The sequence below is a fragment of the Arachis hypogaea genome, chromosome 19, assembly GCF_003086295.3.
Source record: "Arachis hypogaea cultivar Tifrunner chromosome 19, arahy.Tifrunner.gnm2.J5K5, whole genome shotgun sequence".
NCBI classification, from domain to species: domain Eukaryota; kingdom Viridiplantae; phylum Streptophyta; class Magnoliopsida; order Fabales; family Fabaceae; genus Arachis; species Arachis hypogaea.
Window position 1 is genome coordinate 4,880,636 of NC_092054.1, and position 20,353 is coordinate 4,900,988.

The 20,353-nt window shown below is 29.0% G+C and overlaps 4 protein-coding genes across 8 annotated transcripts; 2 read left to right on the forward strand and 2 right to left on the reverse strand.

The window, feature by feature from the left end:
- Positions 1 to 3,376: 3,376 nt before the first annotated feature.
- LOC140182084 (uncharacterized) lies at positions 3,377 to 4,036 on the reverse strand. Its single transcript, XM_072228187.1, has 2 exons — positions 3,863 to 4,036; positions 3,377 to 3,763 (listed from the first exon to the last, which is right to left on the reverse strand). The coding sequence occupies exons 1-2, from the start codon at positions 4,034 to 4,036 to the stop codon at positions 3,377 to 3,379; spliced, it is 561 nt and encodes a 186-aa protein (XP_072084288.1).
- A 33-nt stretch (positions 4,037 to 4,069) lies between these two features.
- Positions 4,070 to 4,797, reverse strand: LOC140182085 (uncharacterized). The gene is made up of 2 exons (XM_072228188.1): positions 4,547 to 4,797; positions 4,070 to 4,460 (listed from the first exon to the last, which is right to left on the reverse strand). The coding sequence occupies exons 1-2, from the start codon at positions 4,795 to 4,797 to the stop codon at positions 4,070 to 4,072; spliced, it is 642 nt and encodes a 213-aa protein (XP_072084289.1).
- Positions 4,798 to 8,503: 3,706 nt separating this feature from the next.
- On the forward strand, positions 8,504 to 11,719 carry LOC112776844 (uncharacterized). Of its 3 annotated transcripts, none has more exons than XR_011877055.1 (5): positions 8,508 to 8,774; positions 9,033 to 9,369; positions 9,583 to 9,674; positions 10,004 to 10,147; positions 11,492 to 11,719. XR_011877055.1 is itself a non-coding variant. In XM_025821110.3 (5 exons), exons 1-5 carry the CDS (start codon positions 8,664 to 8,666, stop codon positions 11,651 to 11,653), a joined length of 813 nt encoding a protein of 270 aa, XP_025676895.1. In that variant the 5' UTR covers positions 8,508 to 8,663; the 3' UTR covers positions 11,654 to 11,719. The 3 variants fall into 3 exon arrangements, 2 of the variants coding, with proteins under 2 accessions (XP_025676896.1, XP_025676895.1); XM_025821110.3 differs by having other exon boundaries at positions 10,037 to 10,147; XM_025821111.3 differs by lacking the exon at positions 10,004 to 10,147 and having other exon boundaries at positions 8,504 to 8,774.
- Positions 11,720 to 17,291: 5,572 nt separating this feature from the next.
- Positions 17,292 to 19,929, forward strand: LOC112776843 (putative FBD-associated F-box protein At5g56820). 3 transcript variants are annotated; one of them, XM_072228032.1, is made up of 5 exons: positions 17,298 to 18,256; positions 18,355 to 18,498; positions 18,590 to 18,704; positions 18,814 to 18,887; positions 19,153 to 19,678. In XM_072228032.1, exons 1-4 carry the CDS (start codon positions 17,372 to 17,374, stop codon positions 18,855 to 18,857), a joined length of 1,188 nt encoding a protein of 395 aa, XP_072084133.1. In that variant the 5' UTR covers positions 17,298 to 17,371; the 3' UTR covers positions 18,858 to 18,887; positions 19,153 to 19,678. The 3 variants fall into 3 exon arrangements, with proteins under 3 accessions (XP_025676894.1, XP_072084133.1, XP_072084132.1); XM_025821109.2 differs by having other exon boundaries at positions 17,292 to 18,256; positions 18,590 to 18,887; positions 19,153 to 19,929; XM_072228031.1 differs by lacking the exon at positions 19,153 to 19,678 and having other exon boundaries at positions 18,590 to 19,039.
- The last annotated feature ends 424 nt before the right edge of the window (positions 19,930 to 20,353 follow it).

Consider the following 20,353-nt stretch of genomic DNA (forward strand, 5'->3'; position numbering starts at 1 on the left):
TAAATTGAAAAATAATTTAGTTAATTTGTGTCTTAAGGACACATTTTAAAAATATTTATTTTTTAATAACTTTTATAAAAGATTTTTTATAATATTTTTAACCTATGGTCTAAAGGCACAGTTATAATAACCCATTAAAAAGTACTTAATTAGTTAATATAAATAATTAATATAATTGATTTAGTTCAATAAATTAAAAGAAATAAATGTGAAAAGAAGAAATAAAGAGAAAGTAAAATTATAAAAATGTATATCCATTAAAAGGTAATAAAAAAAAGTCCCGTTTAGTTTTTATTTATTAATTATTAATTTATTATAATTAATTTCACAATATTTATTACACATTATTCATTTTATAAATTAATACAATCAATTTATTGATATTAATTATCGATAATTAATTATAATTGATATAACTCATTTTGCTATACTTTCTAAATAAATAATTAAAAATGCACGTCTCAATTTTTTGTTAATGTAAAATAAAATAAAATATATAAATTGAGTAGATATAAATCTAAAAATTATAAATTTTATTAATAACTCAAATAAATTAGTACCATAAAATTAAATTTGATGTCTATTTTAAAAATAATTATTGACTTTTTATTCTTTTAATTATTAATAATTTAAATAAAATAATATCCTATAACTTATTTTGTTATTTATTTTAAGTAATTACTAATATAGTTGTTAGTAATACCCAAGTGTATATTATCAACATAATTTTATCACGGGTATTTCAATCTTATCGTCATTGCAATTTTGTACCGTCTTACTTTTTTTAATTGTTATTATGTTATTAGAATTGTTAAATAATATTAAACAAATTCTTTAAAAATAGAAATAGCGATGGAACCTTGCATAATTAATTCAATAAAATTAAATTTAAACAAATAAGATGATTTAATTAATTATATAAATAATATCATATTTATAAATATTAATATTGAAAATAGTCTCACTAATGTAAATGATCAATACAATAATTATATGAAAAAATAATTAATTACATAATTGCATAATTTTCAAGATCATATATAGTTGAATCTAACGGACAAATAAAAAAATATCTATATGATAATGTCCTAATATTTTAGCATACTATAAATCATATTATAAATTCATATATCATATTATAATTTTAAGTCAACTCCTTAAACACATTATAACATAAACCATCTAAAAAGATACACCAAATTAACGAATATAACATGAGTCACAACATACACTGTAAATTGTCACGATATTTGAAATAAAAAGAGCATCAATACAGAGAAATCAATGAATATATATAACTAAAATAAAGAGCAACAAAGAGACACAAAAAAAATAAAATAAAAAGAATCAATAAAAACATTAACATATAAACCACATACTCGAACAATGTATATATTAATTGTGAATCACAAAAAAAAAAAGACAATATATATATATATATATGAATTGAAGTACACATGACAAAATAGAATATTACAAAACAAAATTATAATAAGATTATTTAAAAACAACATAAAAATGACAAATTTAAGAAGTTAAAAGAAAAAAAAAGTGTGCGCCTAATAATAAGCAATTAAAATAAACAAAAATTTAAAAAAATATATAAAAAAATAAAATATATAAATAAAGATAAAAGAAACAAAAATTCAATAAATTACAAAAATTGTACCTAAACACGAGAGAGAGAGAAAAAGGGAGAGAGAGGGAGGGAGAGAGAGAAAAGAAAACAAATGAGTAAAAAATATTTGATCCAGTATAAATAGATGGTATTGAAAAAAATAAACTAATTAAATTAATTCATATATTTCGTTATCATATTTATTATTTATTAAATAATTCGATATTTACTCCAATCAAATCAAATAATTAATATAATTAACTAAATTAATTAATTGATATAATTAATTATAATTAATCAATTCATATAAATTATAATAAATAGTGAGATTTAAATGTCTAATCAAATTAATTAATTGATATAAAATTATAATTGATTTGGTTTAACGAATTAAATGAAATAAATTAGGAAACACCTTAAGAGCATGCCACATCAGTTCTATTATTAAGTGTAAAAGTCTGATTTTTATATAATAGAATAGATAGATAGATAATAAAGATATTTTGTTAAATTAGTATAATTGTGCATTATTCATTAAATATTAATTGTAATATTGTAATATAATTATAATAAATATATTTTTCTAAAATAAATTTATTTAGAGAAATATAAATTGGTTATTAATAACCGGTGCTATTATCATATAATTATCATATATTATTATTATTATTATTATTATTATTATTATTATTATTATTATTATTAAAAATATTTTCGATTGATAATTGATAACTAGTTTAATAATGCATTAAATATTGATTTTATATAACTATAATAAAGATATTTTTTTAAATTAGTATAATTATGTATTATTACTTAAATGCTAATTATAGTATAAGTATAATAAAGATATTTTTATAAAATAAACTTAGAAGCGAAATAGTGCATTCATTTTGGCGGAAAAATAGATTCATGTGAAATCGACACCTCACTTCCATTAGTTGGGGGAAAAACCCAATTTTAATATATTAAGTAGATAAGTAGATTATTGGTTAAATATATTTTTGTATATTACACACTAAAAAAAATTTACATATTAGTAATTCAATATGTATAAATTATAATATATATTATAATATATTAGTAGCAATTAATAAATAAGTTCAAAAAATAATAAAAACGTATAAATATATAAATAATTGAAAAGTTATTAAAAATTATAGGTTTTGATTAATTTAAAAAATAATAATTATAAAAAAAATTCTTGTTTTGACTCTTTTTATAATAACAATAACAATTGAATAGATTTTTTAAATAATAAAAATTATTAAAATAATATGAAAGACGAATTTTTAGTATATTACTAGTGTATGAATCTGTGCTGAGTACGAAAAAATTTATAAAAATAAAAAAATTATATGATTAGATATTTTAAAAAAATACAATAATTATTATTTTAAAAAATTTATAAAATTATGATCAAAATTAAAGTTTAACTTAAAAATAATGAGTAATAATCATTTTACACTTTTTTTTAAGTAAAATAATTATATATTGATACAGAATTTAAAATAAAATTAAAATATTTACATTAGAATTCTATTTTTTCAAAGACTTCTCTATAAACAACATTAATGGTTGAATTTGCAGACATTCCTACGTGATTCATAAGTAAAACTTTTAAACTTCTCTTACTCTTAACTCTTGAAAGTGTCACATATAGTTGGTCATGTGTAAAAACTTATTTGGACAAGTACAATCCAACATGAGATAAAGTTTGTCCCTGAAATTTATTAATTGTCATGGCAAACGATACGATTATGGAAATTGTCTTCGTTGGAATCTAACTGGGACGGTTTCATTTGTTGGTACTATATTCATTCTTGGAATCAAAGCAATATGACCAACATTGTTACCCATGAAGACTTCACATTCTATGACATGATTTCCAAACTTCCTAACTTGTAGCCTTGTACCATTACAAAGACCACTGGATTGGTCAATATTCCTCAGTAATATCACCGGAACACCAACTTTGAATATTAATTTATGTGGAGGCAAACCAGAGCAATTTATGCTATTCAGTAATTCAGGACCATAGAGATCTAGTTGACTCTCCATATTCCCTTCATCCATACAAATCGAATCTGAACTGAGATATAATTTTTTTCCTCCAGGAATGATAGCCATAAGATGGTTGTTGACCTCTTCAACAATGTTCCAGCATGGGAGTCAGTATAGTTCTTGCTTTGAAAAAATCATTTGAGGACATGTTATCCAAAATATTTGGATAAAAAAATGAACCAACTCATCAAATGCCTGGTCCGAAGAAAGAATAACAATATCTCCTGGAAGACATATCTTAGATTCACCATCCATATTGTTACCTATTAGACCATCACCAACTTTCAATAACCACTCACCAAATTGCTCTGTCTCCTCTTGATCTGAAGCAGTCGTCCCTACAGAGAGTCTCATGTTTTTTGTTAGTTTGAGCACCTGACAAAACTTTTAAAGGCAAGACGAATTCACGGTTAAATGAACGATATCTTGTCTCGATCCTCGTAGAATAACAGGAAGAAATTGTCTAAAGTCTCCACCTAGTACAACCACTTTTTCTCCAAATGGCAAATCTTTGTTATATGTTAGAGAAAATCTCATGATATCACCCAAGCATTTATCAAGCGCTTCATAGCAATACCTACTAACCATTGGAGCCTCATCCCAAATTATAAGTTTGGCTTTCAATAGCAGCATTGTTTGAGGGGAACCAGGTTTGATGTTACATACAGAATACTCAGTTATATTCAGCGGTATTTTGAACCTTGAGTGTGCCGTTCTTCCATTGGAAAGAAGTAAAGATGCAATACCACTTGAAGCAATGTTTAACACAATATCACCCCTTGAGACAGACATAAGGTTCTAGAGAAATATTTTTTCAGTACTTCCATGACCAAATACAAAGAAAAAATCCCTTAATCACAATACATAGTTGTAACAATTTTATCGAATGCATATTTCTGCTCAGGTGTTGCGATGGCTAACATATCTAAGGCATTTTTCTTTAAATCATCCCTGTTAAAGTTTAGCTCTTCCCTAATAACCCTTTCGGTTAACAAAGAACTATCAACTTCAGTTGCTAAAGGCATAGGAGGATAGTCTTTCAAGATTTTATCATAGGAATGTAAGATCTTGTCTATATCTATTAAGCACAACTGCTTAATCTCATCATCTGACATGGTTAACTCTGCATATTATACGATACTATAAAAATTCAATCAAACTAAAAATGATCAATAATGAAGAACTTTTATAATTGCAATTAATAAAAACTCACCCCTCATGTTCATCACGGTTCTCTGTCGATACAAAATATCATCTGAGAGTTCATACTAACATCTATTCCAAACATGTTCTGGTCTTGAGATATTGTTGAATGTTAATAGAACGACAAATAACCTCCTAACATATGATCCTGAGGCCCATGAGCTTGCTTCCTTAATTGCATCCATGAATTCTCTGTCATCTTGCAAAGAGTCCAAGGGTAAAGCATGCATCTCTATACGTAGCATAAATTGTTCCTCCTACTGTTCTTATATCTCGAAGATTCATACATCCTCTTTGAGTATTCAAGAGAAGTCGTTGGTAATATTCTTCATTTTTGCTGCAAAAAACTTGGTTAAAACCCCATTTTTAAGTTGCTAAATAGATTAGGCTACGCGATTTCAATTATTATGATGGCAATCATGCATGAGAATTAAGTGTTATTTAGAAAAGGGTTAAGATTAACAACAAACATGCATATGTGTTAGTCATGCTCTTATTATGTTTCTCTCTTTTTTCCCCTCTATATGCATCTTTATTTAATGTGATTGATTTAGTCTAAAATTTTGAATGTTAAATCAGTGGAGGCTATACTGCTTGGCTCCCAACAGTCAACACTACCTGGGGATGCTTGGCACAAACTTTTCTAATACAAACTTCTCTTGTTAGTTGTCACCCATACGCGAGGAGGAAATTTAAGTCTTCAAGATGAGAATAATAAACAAAGAAGTAAGAAATAATCTTATTCATATGCAAAATCTTTTATATTTTTCATGATATATTACTACTTATTTCTCTTAATTCCTGCTTTTGTTTAGAAATGAGGAAAAAATAAGGTGCACACTGTGGTTTCAATTGGGGTCTAACTGCTACCTGTTACAACCAAGCCCACAAACAACCCTAAACCCAAATAAGTAAACAAACCTAACGACCACTCAACGACATAAAGAACAAAACCGTCGCGCCGTCACGTGCTCGCCAGTCGCCATCGCCACCAACCCGTCGCGCCGTCACATGCTCACCATTAGAGTAGATTAGTAAAAACGATTAATAACTATATTAGAGTTGATACAGTTAATGTTGGGAATAATACACCATTCCCCCTTGAGAAAACACCTTTGACAGAGAAATAAAATAGACACAATCACAACACAAGAATTTAACATGGAAACTCCAATTACCGGAGAAAAAACCACGGTCGTTGTCAAATGACAACCAGAGAATATCACTATGTGAAAATTGTTACAACACATAGACTTCTTTCTCTCACCGGCACCCCAATACACCCACACTCTCTCAAAGCAAATATCTAACTACACCTCACAACACTCTCTAATAAAGAGTACAGAGGAAAAGAAAAATCAGATACAAGCTTAAAGTGTTTCTGACTGGTGCAAAAACAAATGGAGAACTTAGCCTCATATTTATAGCCTAGGCCACCCACTCCATTTGCTATCCTGAGCAATGTGGGACTAATTCAACCAAATCCTAACAGTTAACACCGGTGTAAGAAAAAACGAACAACACATGACATGCTACTTTTTTAATTAATCAAATGATTATAATTCAAAATAAATTTTAACAAAACAACTTAAAATTATAATTTCAATTTTATCACGTGTATGGCATGGGTTATTATACTTGTATATTTGTAAAAAAAGAGTGCTAGGAGGCAGCAGAATTTGTGATGTTTAGCCATCAATTAGTCATCATCAATATTTTTAATGGTGTGAGATGACATCTAATGGTGTAGGATTAATCATTTTCCTTTTGATGATTAAGGTTTGGTTTGGTAAAGTTTTTTGAAAAGGTGCTTATACTTTTTAAAAGCTCAAGTTCCTCATTTTGTGTTTGGTAAATCAAAATGATCATGTGCTTGTTCTTGTAGCTTTTAAAAGATCGGGTACTTTTGAAAGCACCTAAGATAGAGTTTTCCAAAGTTGGCTTGTACTTTTCAAAATTTAAAAGTCTAATATAACCTCATATGGTTAACTAATTTTCAAATTTAATGCTTACATTTATGTCTATTATAGTATTTTTAAATTTTCAAAAGTTATTTTACTAAACGCAATTAATGTTGCTTGTTTTTATTAAAAACTATTTTTTATTTGATTTACCAAACATAAATGCTACAACTTTTAAAAAGTCATCTTTTAAAAGTTAACTTTTATAAGCTACCTTTAAAAAGTAAAAGTTTTATCAAACTAAGTCTAAGTACTGACCAGATTTCAACAAAAGTGCTGGCGTTAGACTTTCTCTTTGTAAAGACATATATTTAAGTTGATAATTATAATCTAATAACTATGCACCTCACTTCTGGCACCGGATTCGATGGTCCCAAAATGTTTGGACCATTAAATGGTTCCATAACAAAACATGTTTTTTAAGTTTTTTTAATAACTGCTAAATAATCATTTTTTAATTTTAATTACAAATTAACTCCATATATTTTATTTAATTATAAAAATTATTTTTTATTTTATAAATTATTATTTTATCATTCATCTATTATGTTTATTAACAATAAAAAATAAAAATTATAACTAATTAGATCTTCTATTAATCATAATAATTTTTTGGCAATCCCAATCGATTAAAAGTTTATCTTTGATCTGTTACATTCGTTGAGGGTTGTGAAATCGTGTTTCTTAGAAAATCAATCGATTGGATTAACAAAACAATCGATTGAATTTCAGGTTTCCCAAAACTCAATCGATTGGACTTCAGGTTATCACAAAACAATCGATTAAAACAGCGTCTGAAGCTGAGCTTGTGAATGGGAAGAACAGGATGATAGATCGGAGGATTCAAGATGCTTATATTCAAGCTATTCGGCGAGCAAAGAATTTTATCTATATTGAGAGTCAATATTTCATAGGAAGTGAATTTGATTGGAGTCGTGTTGTGAATGGCATGGAATAAAAGGACACTATTTATGAGGCATTGAATCTGATCCCAATTAAGGTTTCACTTAAAATTGTTAGCAAGATTAAAAAGGGGGACAAATTTGTTGTGTATGTTGTGATTCCGATGTGGTCGGAGGGTCAAGAAGAGGAACCGTTCAGCACATATTATATTATCAGGCGAGGACCATAGAGATGATGTACAGACGCATTGTTCAAGCACTTATGGAAAAGGGGAATGCAGCGGATAATAAGAAAATTAAAGAAGAAGCCTGGAAATATTTGTCATTCTTTTGCCTCGGCAATTGATTGATTTTTGGGCAAACCATACTGCCTTGCAACTTTTAATCGATTATTTTTTGTGATAACCTAAAGTCCAATTGATTGAGTTATGGAAACCTGAAATTTAATCGATTGTTTTGTTAATCCAATCGATTGATTTTTTAAGAAACACGATTTCACAACCCTCAATGGATGTAACGGATCAAAGATAAACTTTTAATCGATTGAAATTGCCAAAAAATTATTACGATTAATAGAAGATCTAATTCGTTATTGTTTTTGTTTTTAATTATTAATAAACATAATAAATGAATAATAAAATAATAATTTATAAAATAAAAAATAATTTTTATAATTAAATAAAATATATGAGATTAATTTATAATTAAAATTAAAAAAAAAAACTATTTAACAATTATTAAAAAATTTTAAAAATATATTTTTATTATGGAACCATTCAACGTTTGGACCATCGAATCTGGTGCCCTAACTTTCAACCCGAACAAGCTCTAAATTGTTGTGTCAGCATTTTAATGCTGATGAAAAATTGAAGCGCGGAAGTAATCCAGCGCGGAAGCAGGAAGGGGTGAGCGGCGATGGGGAAAGAAGGTATCACGGCACCATTGGACTCACCTTCTTCAACTGGCAACCCTACCCTTACCCGTCCTTCTCTCAAATCTCACTCCCAATTCAACTGGAAGCTCAAGGTTCCTTCCTTCTTCTTGTTTTTTTTTTTTCCCCTCTTCCACCTCATCAATCATCATCTCTCTACTATTGTAATTGTTAATCAACCCTGAAAGAAATTCTCAAGTATTCATTTCTTAAACTCTTTGAAGTATGTATGTATCCTCTTTGGACGCGATTGATTGAATTCCCATCCTAAAAGATAAAACTGAAGCAGAAATCCTAGTATCAGTGTGAATTTGAATATGAATATGAATGACATGTACAATTGCCAATTTCAGCTTCGGGAGAACTGCTACAATAGAGTGAGAGAGGACAGAAGTCGGTTACTGTGGAGACTGAGAACAAGCACGCTCAAAACCTCTCATTCTCAACAATGCAGTCCACAGCAGCAAGAGGTTGATATCGTGAGATCCGCATTCGAGGATATTGTCTCCGATGAATTCCAGAAAATGAAAGGCAACTCCACCGACACTCGTCTTTTTGATTCTGAGATGGATGATATATGGGAGTACGATGGTGTTCATTCCTCTTGCCAGGGTCAATGTGAAGACATTCTCTTAGAAATGCAAAGGATATTTTATGAAGATCTCGATTCCTACCCACCCATGCAGCAAGGTAACGAACAATGATGCCATAGTAGCTCTCGCTTTCTCTCATGTATTCGGTTATTCACCTTCGTTGTATATTTGTAATTCAAATCTAGGCTATTTGTTTTATATTGATGGTATATACCACCCTCCTTGTTTCGTTATGTGAATGTTGCTGCATTGCTTGTGTTTATGTTTGATTCCATTAACTGTCAGTTGTTTATGTCCTTTTTTCCTGCAGGTTTGGAAAATGAACTTGATACTTGGGAAGATGAAGTGGATGAGTATTTGGCAAGTGCAGTTTTTGAGCATATGCAGCTAAATGAAGATAAGGTTTGAATGCCACATGACAATTTCATCCATAATTATCAGCATTGGTAACTGACATTAATGGATAAATGCACACCCCAACACAGTGGTACTATACTTTCATGTCTGGATGCTATTTCTGTGCTATGTTGGAAATAACAAAATAGTAACATCATTGATCTATTTTATGAAGATGTGGCAGTCTTAGTTGTCAACTACCTAAATATTTCCAGCAAAGCACAACAAATGGAGTGTTTGTGTATCAATGATGTGTATTTATTTGCATTGTCATCATACTAGATTTAACGTAACAAATGCGAAGAACCTAAAAGTTAGTCTCCTTTTTCGTATAGTTTGAGTAAAGTCCCTGATTTGGTTGATATTAGGCCCACAAAGAGGAGATTTGGTGTCCTATTTGTAAGCGAGGAGAACTTAAAGAGGATCACAAACTTATATACTGTACTCACTGTGAACTTCGACTAAACAAAGCCAGTGAGGTACTTATATGGTTATATTTCCCTTCTTTGTTGTGACCTTTATTTTTGCTCCTCTCTCAAATGATTTCTTTTATTTCACTTTTAGACAAGATACTCCCAGACTTAACATTGGATGCCAGACTTAGCATTGCAAATTTATTTATCTTATCTCTGGAGATTTCTATTTGTTTCATTGCTGAATGCCAGACTTAACATTATGCTTCAGGATCCAAATGTGGGAGAGAAATTTCCTGGGAGAGATAGGGAATTGACCATCTTTTGCTTAGAAATTACATTTGGGATTTGTTTGTTTGGAGTGAAATAGGAGGGAAATAGATGGTGGGAGGGAAGAGAATTAGAAAATTTTCTTCTTAATTTTACTTCAAAATTTGAAATTCCTCTTCCCCCTTCTCTATTTCCCTCCTACTTCACTCCAAGCAAACAAAGCCTTAGAGTATATGATAGAGTTGCGGCCAGTAACAGGTTTGGGCTATTTTTACAAGAGAAGAGATAAGTAGCACTACTCTATTAGCTGATAGTTAGCAATTCTAGCTTGGTTTAGCTGGCTGTTGGTTAGTTGGCTCTACTTCTAAGTTCTAACTACCTATGAATAGCTGTATTGTAGTTAGTTTTGGTTTTATGCTTTTCTGTTTTGTCCATTCAGTTAGAGCTGGAGAGAATCTCTCTCTCTCTCTTTCCAAGTTGGTAGTTCCAACTGTCTAAGAACACCTTCTAGGGACTGCAATTTGCAATCCCTGTTCAGCAATAAAGTCCTAAACGTTCTGCTAGCTCCTGCTTCTATGAACTGGTATCAGTAGCTTGAGGATCCTGGTGCTGAATAGTTGTATTGTTGTTAGTTTGGGTTTCATGCTTTCTGTTTGTCAATTCTGTTAGAACTGGAGAGAAACTCTCTCTCTGTGTTGAGTTGGTAGTTCCATCTGTGTAAGAATTCCTAGGGAGTGCGATTTGCAGTCCCTGTTCATCAATAAAGCCCCAACGTTTCTGCTAGTTCCTGAAGCTATATATAAAAAATATCCGGTAAATAGGCCACAGTTTTTAAACCAAACGAGCCCATCTTTTTGCGGACAGCAGAGGGATCCCTGTAGAAAAATCTATGGGGATTGATTTGTACTTCGAAGGGAGGGTTCAGACTTTGGGATTCCATCAGCTATATTGATAATTCGATTGCCTCAAATAGTTCATTGGATTGCTGTGCATTGTTATGTATTTTTGGATCCATTTTTCTTTCGAATTTTCTATTGCTTTTACAAATGTAAATAGGAGACGGACCAGCCAGATGAACTACTGCTTGATGCTATTATTTTAAAGGTTTCTGACTGCCAGTGGTCAACTCTGTGATTTCAGCTTACTTTGGGATTCTTACGAGAGCGGCTAGCTGAAGCCCACACAGAGCATCTGGACAGGGGCTGTAGGTTGAAGCCCAAATTTTGTGTAAAAACACAGTTTAGTTTAACTGCATTATACATTTCATGTGAAGGTTGTGAAACATTTGAGGTTGTAATTTGACAGTTTCGTTATTTATGGTTTGGACTGTTGTATCAGAGGTTCAACACGCATCAAGATTTTTCTGCCTTTTTTTGGTTTTTCCTTTTTCTTTTTTCATTGCTTTTGGTGGGAAGGACAATGATTGTGCAGTAGACTAGAGTAGAAGCTAAGAACCAATATGGGCAGAGCAAAAAAGGACGGAATAGGGTAGGCGAACTAATTCACATCTGAATATTCAAACTGATCCCAAAGACCTTTACCGTTTACGGTTTACCCACTCTCTTTTTACTTGAAAGAATTAACTCGTTACTAATAAACTAAGTTTAAAATATATAATATTTAAACATGCTATATGCACACAAAAAATCGAGTACAAAATATATATTGAAATTTAAAATATATTAGTAATAAATTAAATAATATATATTTATACACAAATACATAGTAACTTATTTAGTAGCTGATTTTTAGTGTGTTCAGTATTCTTTATTAACATTATTGTTCCAAAAAATTGCGTGAAACAATGTGATTTGGGTCTAAACGTGAGGTTCAGACTACTTTGGATGAGGGTTTCGACGTCTTTCCCAATGTGGTAGTGTCGTTCAAGGTCTTTGAATGAGGATGGTGGGTAATACTTACAAAGAATTCTAATACTTAAGTTAGCAAGTATTTTAGACAGGTTTAAGTGAATTGAGATTAATAAATATCTACATTTGATGGGATATTTATATAGTTGGCCGATGACTTGACCATCAGTCTGGAACTCTTCCACTTATAGTGGTGCGTAGTTACTTTCCAATGTTTATAGACTTATGCCACGTTTCAAGTAGTGGACGAGCTTATAGACATGCATCTCTTAGTGTAGTTGAGAGGCCTTTCTTACTGTTCAAGTCAGGGCGGGCTTGGACCAAAAGATCCGCACTCCAGGTGAATTAGGTAGTTTTGTAGAATGGATCTTCTGGTCTCTTGTTGGATTTTGTAGAAGTGAGCTTATTCACTTTGGTCTTGGATCTGATCGTAGGTTAGGATATGAACAGTGCACCTGTTCGAAGTCGAGTTTATGCAAGTCGGGCCTCGAGCAAGCAGGTAATTAAGTCGTGTATTTAAAACTTAAATCTCAAAAAAGTGGCACTTATTATGTCTTATGCTATTTTTACAACTTGTTTTTCTCAATATGATTAGGTTGAAGAAGTCAGCTGACTCGACGTAATTTAATTGACATGACATTTCGTTTTTTTGTAACTGTTCGCGTACCTTTTCAGTTCCTTTGATAACTGTGTAGTATTTAGATCATGATAAAATTATTTTTTTCCTCCTCTTAGGTAGCGTTTGTTTTTGGGGGCAGGACACGGAGACATGGACAACACTTATTTAAAAAGTGTTTGGAAGGAGAGACATGGACAGTGGATATATTGTCTCCGAGACAGTTTTTTATACTTTTGTGTCTACTCTTTCACGAAGGACAATGATGGACACGAGATTTGGAAAAGTGGACACAGACAATTTTATAAATTTTGTTTTCTTTTTTTTTTCACTATTACCCCTTCTTATTTTTCATATTGTCTTGTTCAGAGATACTTTTTTCTTATTGTTCTTCCTCTATCTCTTTCTTTTCCAGGTACTCTCTCCTTTCTGTAGAATTTTTTATTGGGGGTAGATAATTCTTTTCTTTTTATCGTTTTACTTCAATAACATTTTAACCTTATATTATATTATTTGATTTGTAATAAAAATAATAACAAAAATAATTAATCTTAAAACTTTTGAAAGATAAATATTAGAAAAAGTAAAATTAATCTTTTAAAATGCTAAAAAGTAATTTATAAATTGTAATTGATTTTATATAATTTAAAGAAAAATAAATTTTTTATAAAGAAAAATCAGTTTTTAGATAAAAAATTAGTTTTTTTAAAATAAAAATAGATTTTTATATGCAAAAACTAATTGTTTTTTCATGTAAAAATGGATTTTTTTAAAATTAATTTTTTATTTAAAATTAATTTGGCTTATTAACTTAAACAAAAATTTTTATTAATCAAACTCAAATTTATTTTTTTTGTTAATCTTAACCATATGTATTTTTACATATTAATAATAAATTTTAAAATAAAATAATTATATTTATAAATTTTATTTTAATATAAATACTAATATATTTTTTTATTAAATTTTTTGCCTCTTCAAATATTTTTTTCAAATTCCGTTTGTACTCCTACGTACTTTCATTTTTTATTAAATTAATTTGTATTGATGTAGAAAATTTAGAATCACAGGGCTATTTTAATTATTTCATATAATATTTTAGTCTTGTTCATGTGTATCCAAACATAATACTAGACATTACATTAGTGTCTTGTCCATCGTATCCAAACACAATACACAAAAGATAATTTTTAGTGTCTTCGTCCTATTGTCTCCGTTTCAGTGTCATGTTCTGTCCTGTCTCTACAAACAAACGCAGCCTTATAGCTATATAAATTTGGTTCCTTTTCCTATTTTTCTTTTTCCTTCATCTTCTTTGCACAAACTTTTCTTCTTCTCTAACACACGGAAAACTCTTCTTTTTCACTAAAGCTATTCTTCTCTTCCCAACTTTCTTTCTTTCATGCAAACTTTGGTGTTGCCAAATTTCAGGATCACACTTATAGTATTTCTCTGATTCTTCTTCACTTCAAGGTTAGTGCTTTTCCCTCCTTTATGTATACATTCGCATAATCATAGAAAAATTAATTTTAGCGAGATAACAATATGGTATTTAGTTACCACATGAGTATTTTTATATATAAAATTATTAATCAATTATGTATAGTTTCTGATGAAAATAATATATTCAACATGAATATTATTTATTAGGTAAAAGATAACAAATTGACAAAGAAAATTAATTACAATGAGTATATTTATTTTAAAAAATATTTTTTTATATAATACTATAAAAAATATCATGGTCATCCTGAATTACTACATATTCAACTTCCATCAACAGTGATAGAATGCCTAAATTGAGACATTTTTATACTATAATATTTGTCAAACAAACAATTAATGAAACACTCATCCATACATTCTTATTTTGAGTATATTTATACATAAAAAAATGTTGAAATAGCAAAAGTGATAAAAATGATGTTTTTTATAATTTTGTGTGGCTATCTATATATAGAAGACCATAAGACTATGATTATCTAACAAAATTAATTTTATTTATTGCATTCAATTAAGTAAAAAACTATCTTATTTTATTTTAGTCCTTAATTCACATGATTTAAATTTAGCTCAATATATATGATTTGATTTGATTTAATTATTAGTGAAAAATATATTGAGAATCTATTTTATGCATAGATTTGTTATTTTAATGATTAATTAATTAATCTAATTAATTAATTAATATATATAATTAGTATAATTAATTTGATTTAATAAATTAAAAAAATAAATTAAAAAATACTAACAAAACATTAAAAGAAATAAATTAAAAATACTACCAAATCAATTTGATATAAATTATAATAAATTATGTGATATTTAAATATCTAATCAAATCAATTAGTTGATATAGTTGATTTATCATAATAAATTGTATTTAATGAGTTAAAAAAACAAATCGTTAAACACTCTCGTAAGCATGCATGTCACGTCAACTCCATCATTAAGTGCAGAAACCTGATTTTTATATAATAGAATAGATAATAAATAGAATATATGAAAATATGATACGAGCCATATTTTAATTATGAAATATTGAAATTGATATTATATAATAGATTTTTTCTAAATTCTTATTGTTTGTTTGTTGCTAATTTTTACGTAATTACTTAATAATTTCCACCTATGAAACTATCAACTACCTAATATTATGATTTAATTAATAAAAATGATGACATTAATATTTTTTCATAAATCTTGTTATTATTTATAATTAGGAAATAGCCATAAATAAATTTATTTTCTTAATGAGTGTTAAATTTGTTATCAAATTCTATATTACCTTTAGAATTTTAGCGTAATTGAGTATAATTTTTATATTTTGAAATGAATTTACTCAAAAAAATTAATATGTAAATCACATTATTATTACAAATTACTTTTTTAACATAATTAGTGGTGTTTATTTGAACCATTAAATTTAGCTTCTAATGATATTAAAGTCAACCTATTTTATTATCTTGTGCCTTCAAATAATTTACACGACTAACATAAAAATATAACAATTGAAAAAAAAATCATTACAATAATGGGTATATTCATTTTAACAAATATTCTTCTATCTAATATATACTATAAAAAAATACATTGGCCACTTTGAATTGCTACAGGTCAACTTCCATCCACATTAGTAGAATGCTTAAATTGAAATATATTCATAACACTCATTCGTACTTTCTCATTTTAGGTACATTTATATATAAAAGAAATTATACATAAAGAAAAAAAAAGAAGAAAAAAAGAAGAGTTGAAATAGCAAGAGTAATAAAAATTATGATTCTTATAATTTTGTGTGGCCATCTATATATAGTAAATCAGATAACTATGATTATCTAACAAAATTAATTTGTATTTATTGCACTCAACTTGAATAATTAAGAAATAATCTTATTTTAATTTAGTTTTTAATTCACATGATTTGAATTTAGCTTAATATATATTATTTAATTTGATTTGATTTAATTATTAGTTGAAAATATCTCAGTTGTCTGTTTTATTCATAAATTTATTATTTAATGACTAATAAATTAATCAAATTAATTAATTAGTACACACAATAAATTTGGTTTAATAAATTAAAAGAATTAAATTAAAAAATACTAACAGAATATTAAAATAAATGAATTAAAAAATATTACCAAATCAAATTGGTATAAATTATAATAAATTATATGATATTTAAATATTTAATCAAATCAAATAGTTGATATAATTAGTTTATCGTAATAACTTGTATTTAATGAGATAAAAGAAATAAACCGGAAAACACTTTCAGAAGCAAGTCACATAAGCTCCATCGTTAAGTGCAGAAATTCGATTTTTATATAATAGAATAGATAGATTTTTATATTTCAAATAAGGTTTAATTATTCTATTGGTCCCTATACTTTCATCAAATTTTTAATTAGGTCCCTATACTTTTTTTTTCCTTTCAATTGGGTCCCTACACTGCTTTAGTTTTGTAATTAAGTCCTTCCTAGTGTAAAAAATATTAGAGTTAACTGAACATTTCTTCACAAATTAAAGGTATTTATAATTAAAAACTTAATTAAATATTTGACCGCATGTATTTTGGTAAAAATATTATGTTAATTTTAATATTTTTAATATGAAAAGGATGTAATTACAAAATTAAAAGCAGTGTAGGAACCCAATTGAAAGGAAAAAAAGTATAGGGACCTAATTAAAAATTTGGTGAAATTATAGGGACCAACAGAATAATTAAACCTTCAAATAATATCTATATAAATTCTAACTTAAAAATTTTAAAATTAAAAAAATCTAAATTGTTTATTGATTTTTCAAAATTAAATAAATCAACTCAAAATAAATGATAATAATTTAAATTTAATAAAATTAAAAGATAAATTCAAATCATATATCATATAATACCATTTATAATAATCTTAGTCAAATCTATATAATCAAAATCAATGAAACAAACACCCTTGATTTTTCTTTAAAACCTAAACCCTGGAGTTGAGTCTAACCCTCTCCGGAGACAAACTTGAGAAAGCGAAACCATCAACCATGAAGATGGATAGGATAAGTTTCTTACCGGACTCTATCCTTTGCGACATTCTCTCATACCTCCCAACAAAAGAAGCTGTATCCACCGGTATCCTCTCTCGCAGGTGGCGCCATGTTTGGAAGGATCTCCAAGTCCTTGACATAGAGGATAGAGCCCCTTGGTGGACTCCGGAATGGGAAGATCGATTTTATTCGTATGTGAAAGCTATTTTAGCTCAGCGCAATACAGATTACTCAATTCAAAAGTTCCGCCTCACTTGCAATATAGTTTCAGAGAGTCTCATATTAACATTGCTTGATGCCATCATTGGGCCCCATCTTCAAGAACTGTATCTCAGCATTGATCCGGTGTTTGGAATCAACTTGCCTAAAGCCATACTCACTTGTCCATCGCTCAAGTCCCTTGTTTTGAAGCATGATAGTTATTTGGATTATTATCCAGAGTTTCCAAATGTTTATCTGCCATCCCTCAAGAACCTACACTTGGATACCATCTATGCCGACCCCAGCAAGCTTTTATCCGGCTGCCCTGTTCTTGAAAATCTTAAACTCATTGTATCGAGCATATCCCCAGATAATAGTAAAGTTTATATACCTACAATCCAGATGCCTTGCAAATTGAAAAGTTTAATCTTTGAAGATAACATGTTTTTTTATGGGATTGGCCATCGTGTGATAGACACGCCATCTCTTGAATACCTCCACATGAAAATAACGACCCTCATGAACTCTGAGCTAAAGTTTTCTTTTAGCAATTTCACTAACATGGTGGAGGCACATCTTGATATTCTTCATGTCTCTATTAAGCATGTCGGTTGGGTGCCCCGCCTTTTCAATGCACTCCGCGAAACAAAATTCTTGGCATTGAAAGGTTACACAGCACTGGTAACATGCTTGATGTAACTCCATTATTTGAATTTGTAAATTCTAACTATAATTATGAATTATGACTTATAATTGTTATGTACTTATCTTCTATGCAGTGCTTATTTAGTGCCCCAGCTTTCAAATTTCACCGTTTGCTCAATCTAGAGCTTGATGTTACATGTTTCAACACAAACTTCCTGCTAAACTTTCTTCATAATTCTCATGTACTTGAAACTCTTGTGATTCATGATATTTCCAGGGTATGAATACATTTCAATTTAAAACTAGTGTCTCTGTTTCTTTTTTGTTGTTTGCCTGAGTCTATTGAAAAGTTTTATTTTTTGTTATCAGGACAAATATTTTCATCCGGTGGAGTATGATGGGCCAGCACCACCAACCTTGGTTCCCAATTGTGTGACGTCACATCTCAAGAGTTTTGAATTTAGAGGATATGAAGACTCTGCAGGTGAGCGTGAATTTATTGCATATCTTTTACAAAGAGGACTTGCTTTGAAGACAGTCACAATTCATCTTAAATATGTTTTCAACCAAGAGACAAAGTACGATATTGTCAGGGAATTATCTGCTATACCAAAGGGCTCTGCAACATGTCAGCTAAATTTCATTGACCAAAATGCTGTTGAACATGGTATGAATTCTCACTAACTCTATTCTATAGTTGTTCATTGATCAAAGGTGTTATCATGTTACAGCCTTAAAAAGTTCTAAAAATTATTCAAGTTGAATAACTGTTGGGACAATTTTAGGCCAGTGTGCTACCTAAATTATTAAAATATTTGTTGATGCTTATGAATAAATTTGTTTGATGCCCTGAAAACATGCACTTGAACATAGTAGGAAATTTATATATGCCGTTTAATGCTTTGAGTTGCATACATCAATTTGTGATGCAGGTTGATGGCAAGTTGGCAACTCTACACTTTGGTCAACTGCAAAACGATTTTTGATGCATCATGACTAGGATATGAACCATGTTTTTATTTTTTCTTTTCTGTGAATCTTTTATTTGCTTAATATATTTTTTCCAATAACATGTTTTTTTGATGCACTTTTTTGCAAAAAGAGGCAGAGGTAATTTTTCATTTAGTTGGTATTTTTGGTATTCATTCGTTTACTTGTGGGTCATCTTTAAAAGAAACTTTTTATTATTTTAAATCAAATTATGTTTGGAAACAGAAAATTATCCCTTACTTCTTTTTGTTTTAAATATATATCAGAAAATGTCCAAACACATATGGCGAAGATTTTTATCGTTGTTATATTTGGAGGATTGTAATCATGCTGATTATTTGTGTGACTTTAGAGTTGTTTAAGTTGCTTAACACTGAATCAATGTTAGGCCAGTCTCCCACATTAATTCTTAATTTTTTCTGTTGATGTCTATGAATACTTCTTACAAAAAAATATGTAATTTGGTTTGATGCCCTGTTTTTTTTTTTTCTTTTTTTCTTTTTTTCTGCATGACTTGTAACTAATTGTGCACATATAGACTGAATAGTGAGTTAGTTAATTGAGTTAGATTTAGACTAGTTGTATTTATCTCTAGCTAGCAGGTCCACTTAGATAGAGTATATACATAAAACGTGTAATGTGTAAGATTGCTGACCAATCTTTTGTTCATATCCTCTGTAATTTTTCTCTCTAACACTAATGAGGATCAGAATACAGAACTTCCTCTCTTCCATATTCCACTCTTGAGTAACACACGGTTAAAGTACTCGAGCTAATCAAGGTCACCTGGTCTTAATGTTTCTGATTGTTCCTTAGTATGCTTGTCCTAGCTTGAACAACTAGCTGAAGTAGGATTTTTTATTGGAGAGATACATTCTTGTTCTATTTAATTTTTTGGTGGATTTTGAGGAATAGAAATGATATCTACAATTCTGATGATGGATGAGGTGCTAACAAAGTAGTAAGTATGATCCGGAGTTCAGCTTGAGAAATACTTGTCATCTTTAATATGCACATTTTTTATCTCTTTTTTTGCTCTGAGTTAGAACTGGAAGACTTGCATCACCTTGATTCAAAGGACATCTAATCACTTAACTGATCTTATAGATAAAAATGCTGCTTCAAATTTGGAAGAATATGTGG

Excerpts from the sequence above, each read along its gene's own strand:
- LOC140182085 (XM_072228188.1), bottom strand. The coding sequence starts at position 4,797 with ATGTCAGATGATGAGATTAAGCAGTTGTGCTTAATAGATATAGACAAG. Across the intron at positions 4,461-4,546 it reads GATAAAATTGTTACAACTAT|GGGTGATATTGTGTTAAACA; the intron begins GTATTGTGATTA and ends GTCTGTCTCAAG.
- LOC112776843 (XM_072228031.1), top strand. The coding sequence starts at position 17,372 with ATGAAGATGGATAGGATAAGTTTCTTACCGGACTCTATCCTTTGCGAC. Across the intron at positions 18,257-18,354 it reads TGAAAGGTTACACAGCACTG|TGCTTATTTAGTGCCCCAGC; the intron begins GTAACATGCTTG and ends TCTTCTATGCAG. Across the intron at positions 18,499-18,589 it reads TGATTCATGATATTTCCAGG|GACAAATATTTTCATCCGGT; the intron begins GTATGAATACAT and ends TTTTGTTATCAG.
- LOC140182084 (XM_072228187.1), bottom strand. The coding sequence starts at position 4,036 with ATGAGACTCTCTGTAGGGACGACTGCTTCAGATCAAGAGGAGACAGAG. Across the intron at positions 3,764-3,862 it reads ACCAGGCATTTGATGAGTTG|GTCAACAACCATCTTATGGC; the intron begins GTTCATTTTTTT and ends ATTGTTGAAGAG.
- LOC112776844 (XM_025821110.3), top strand. The coding sequence starts at position 8,664 with ATGGGGAAAGAAGGTATCACGGCACCATTGGACTCACCTTCTTCAACT. Across the intron at positions 8,775-9,032 it reads AATTCAACTGGAAGCTCAAG|CTTCGGGAGAACTGCTACAA; the intron begins GTTCCTTCCTTC and ends TGCCAATTTCAG. Across the intron at positions 9,370-9,582 it reads CTACCCACCCATGCAGCAAG|GTTTGGAAAATGAACTTGAT; the intron begins GTAACGAACAAT and ends TTTTTCCTGCAG.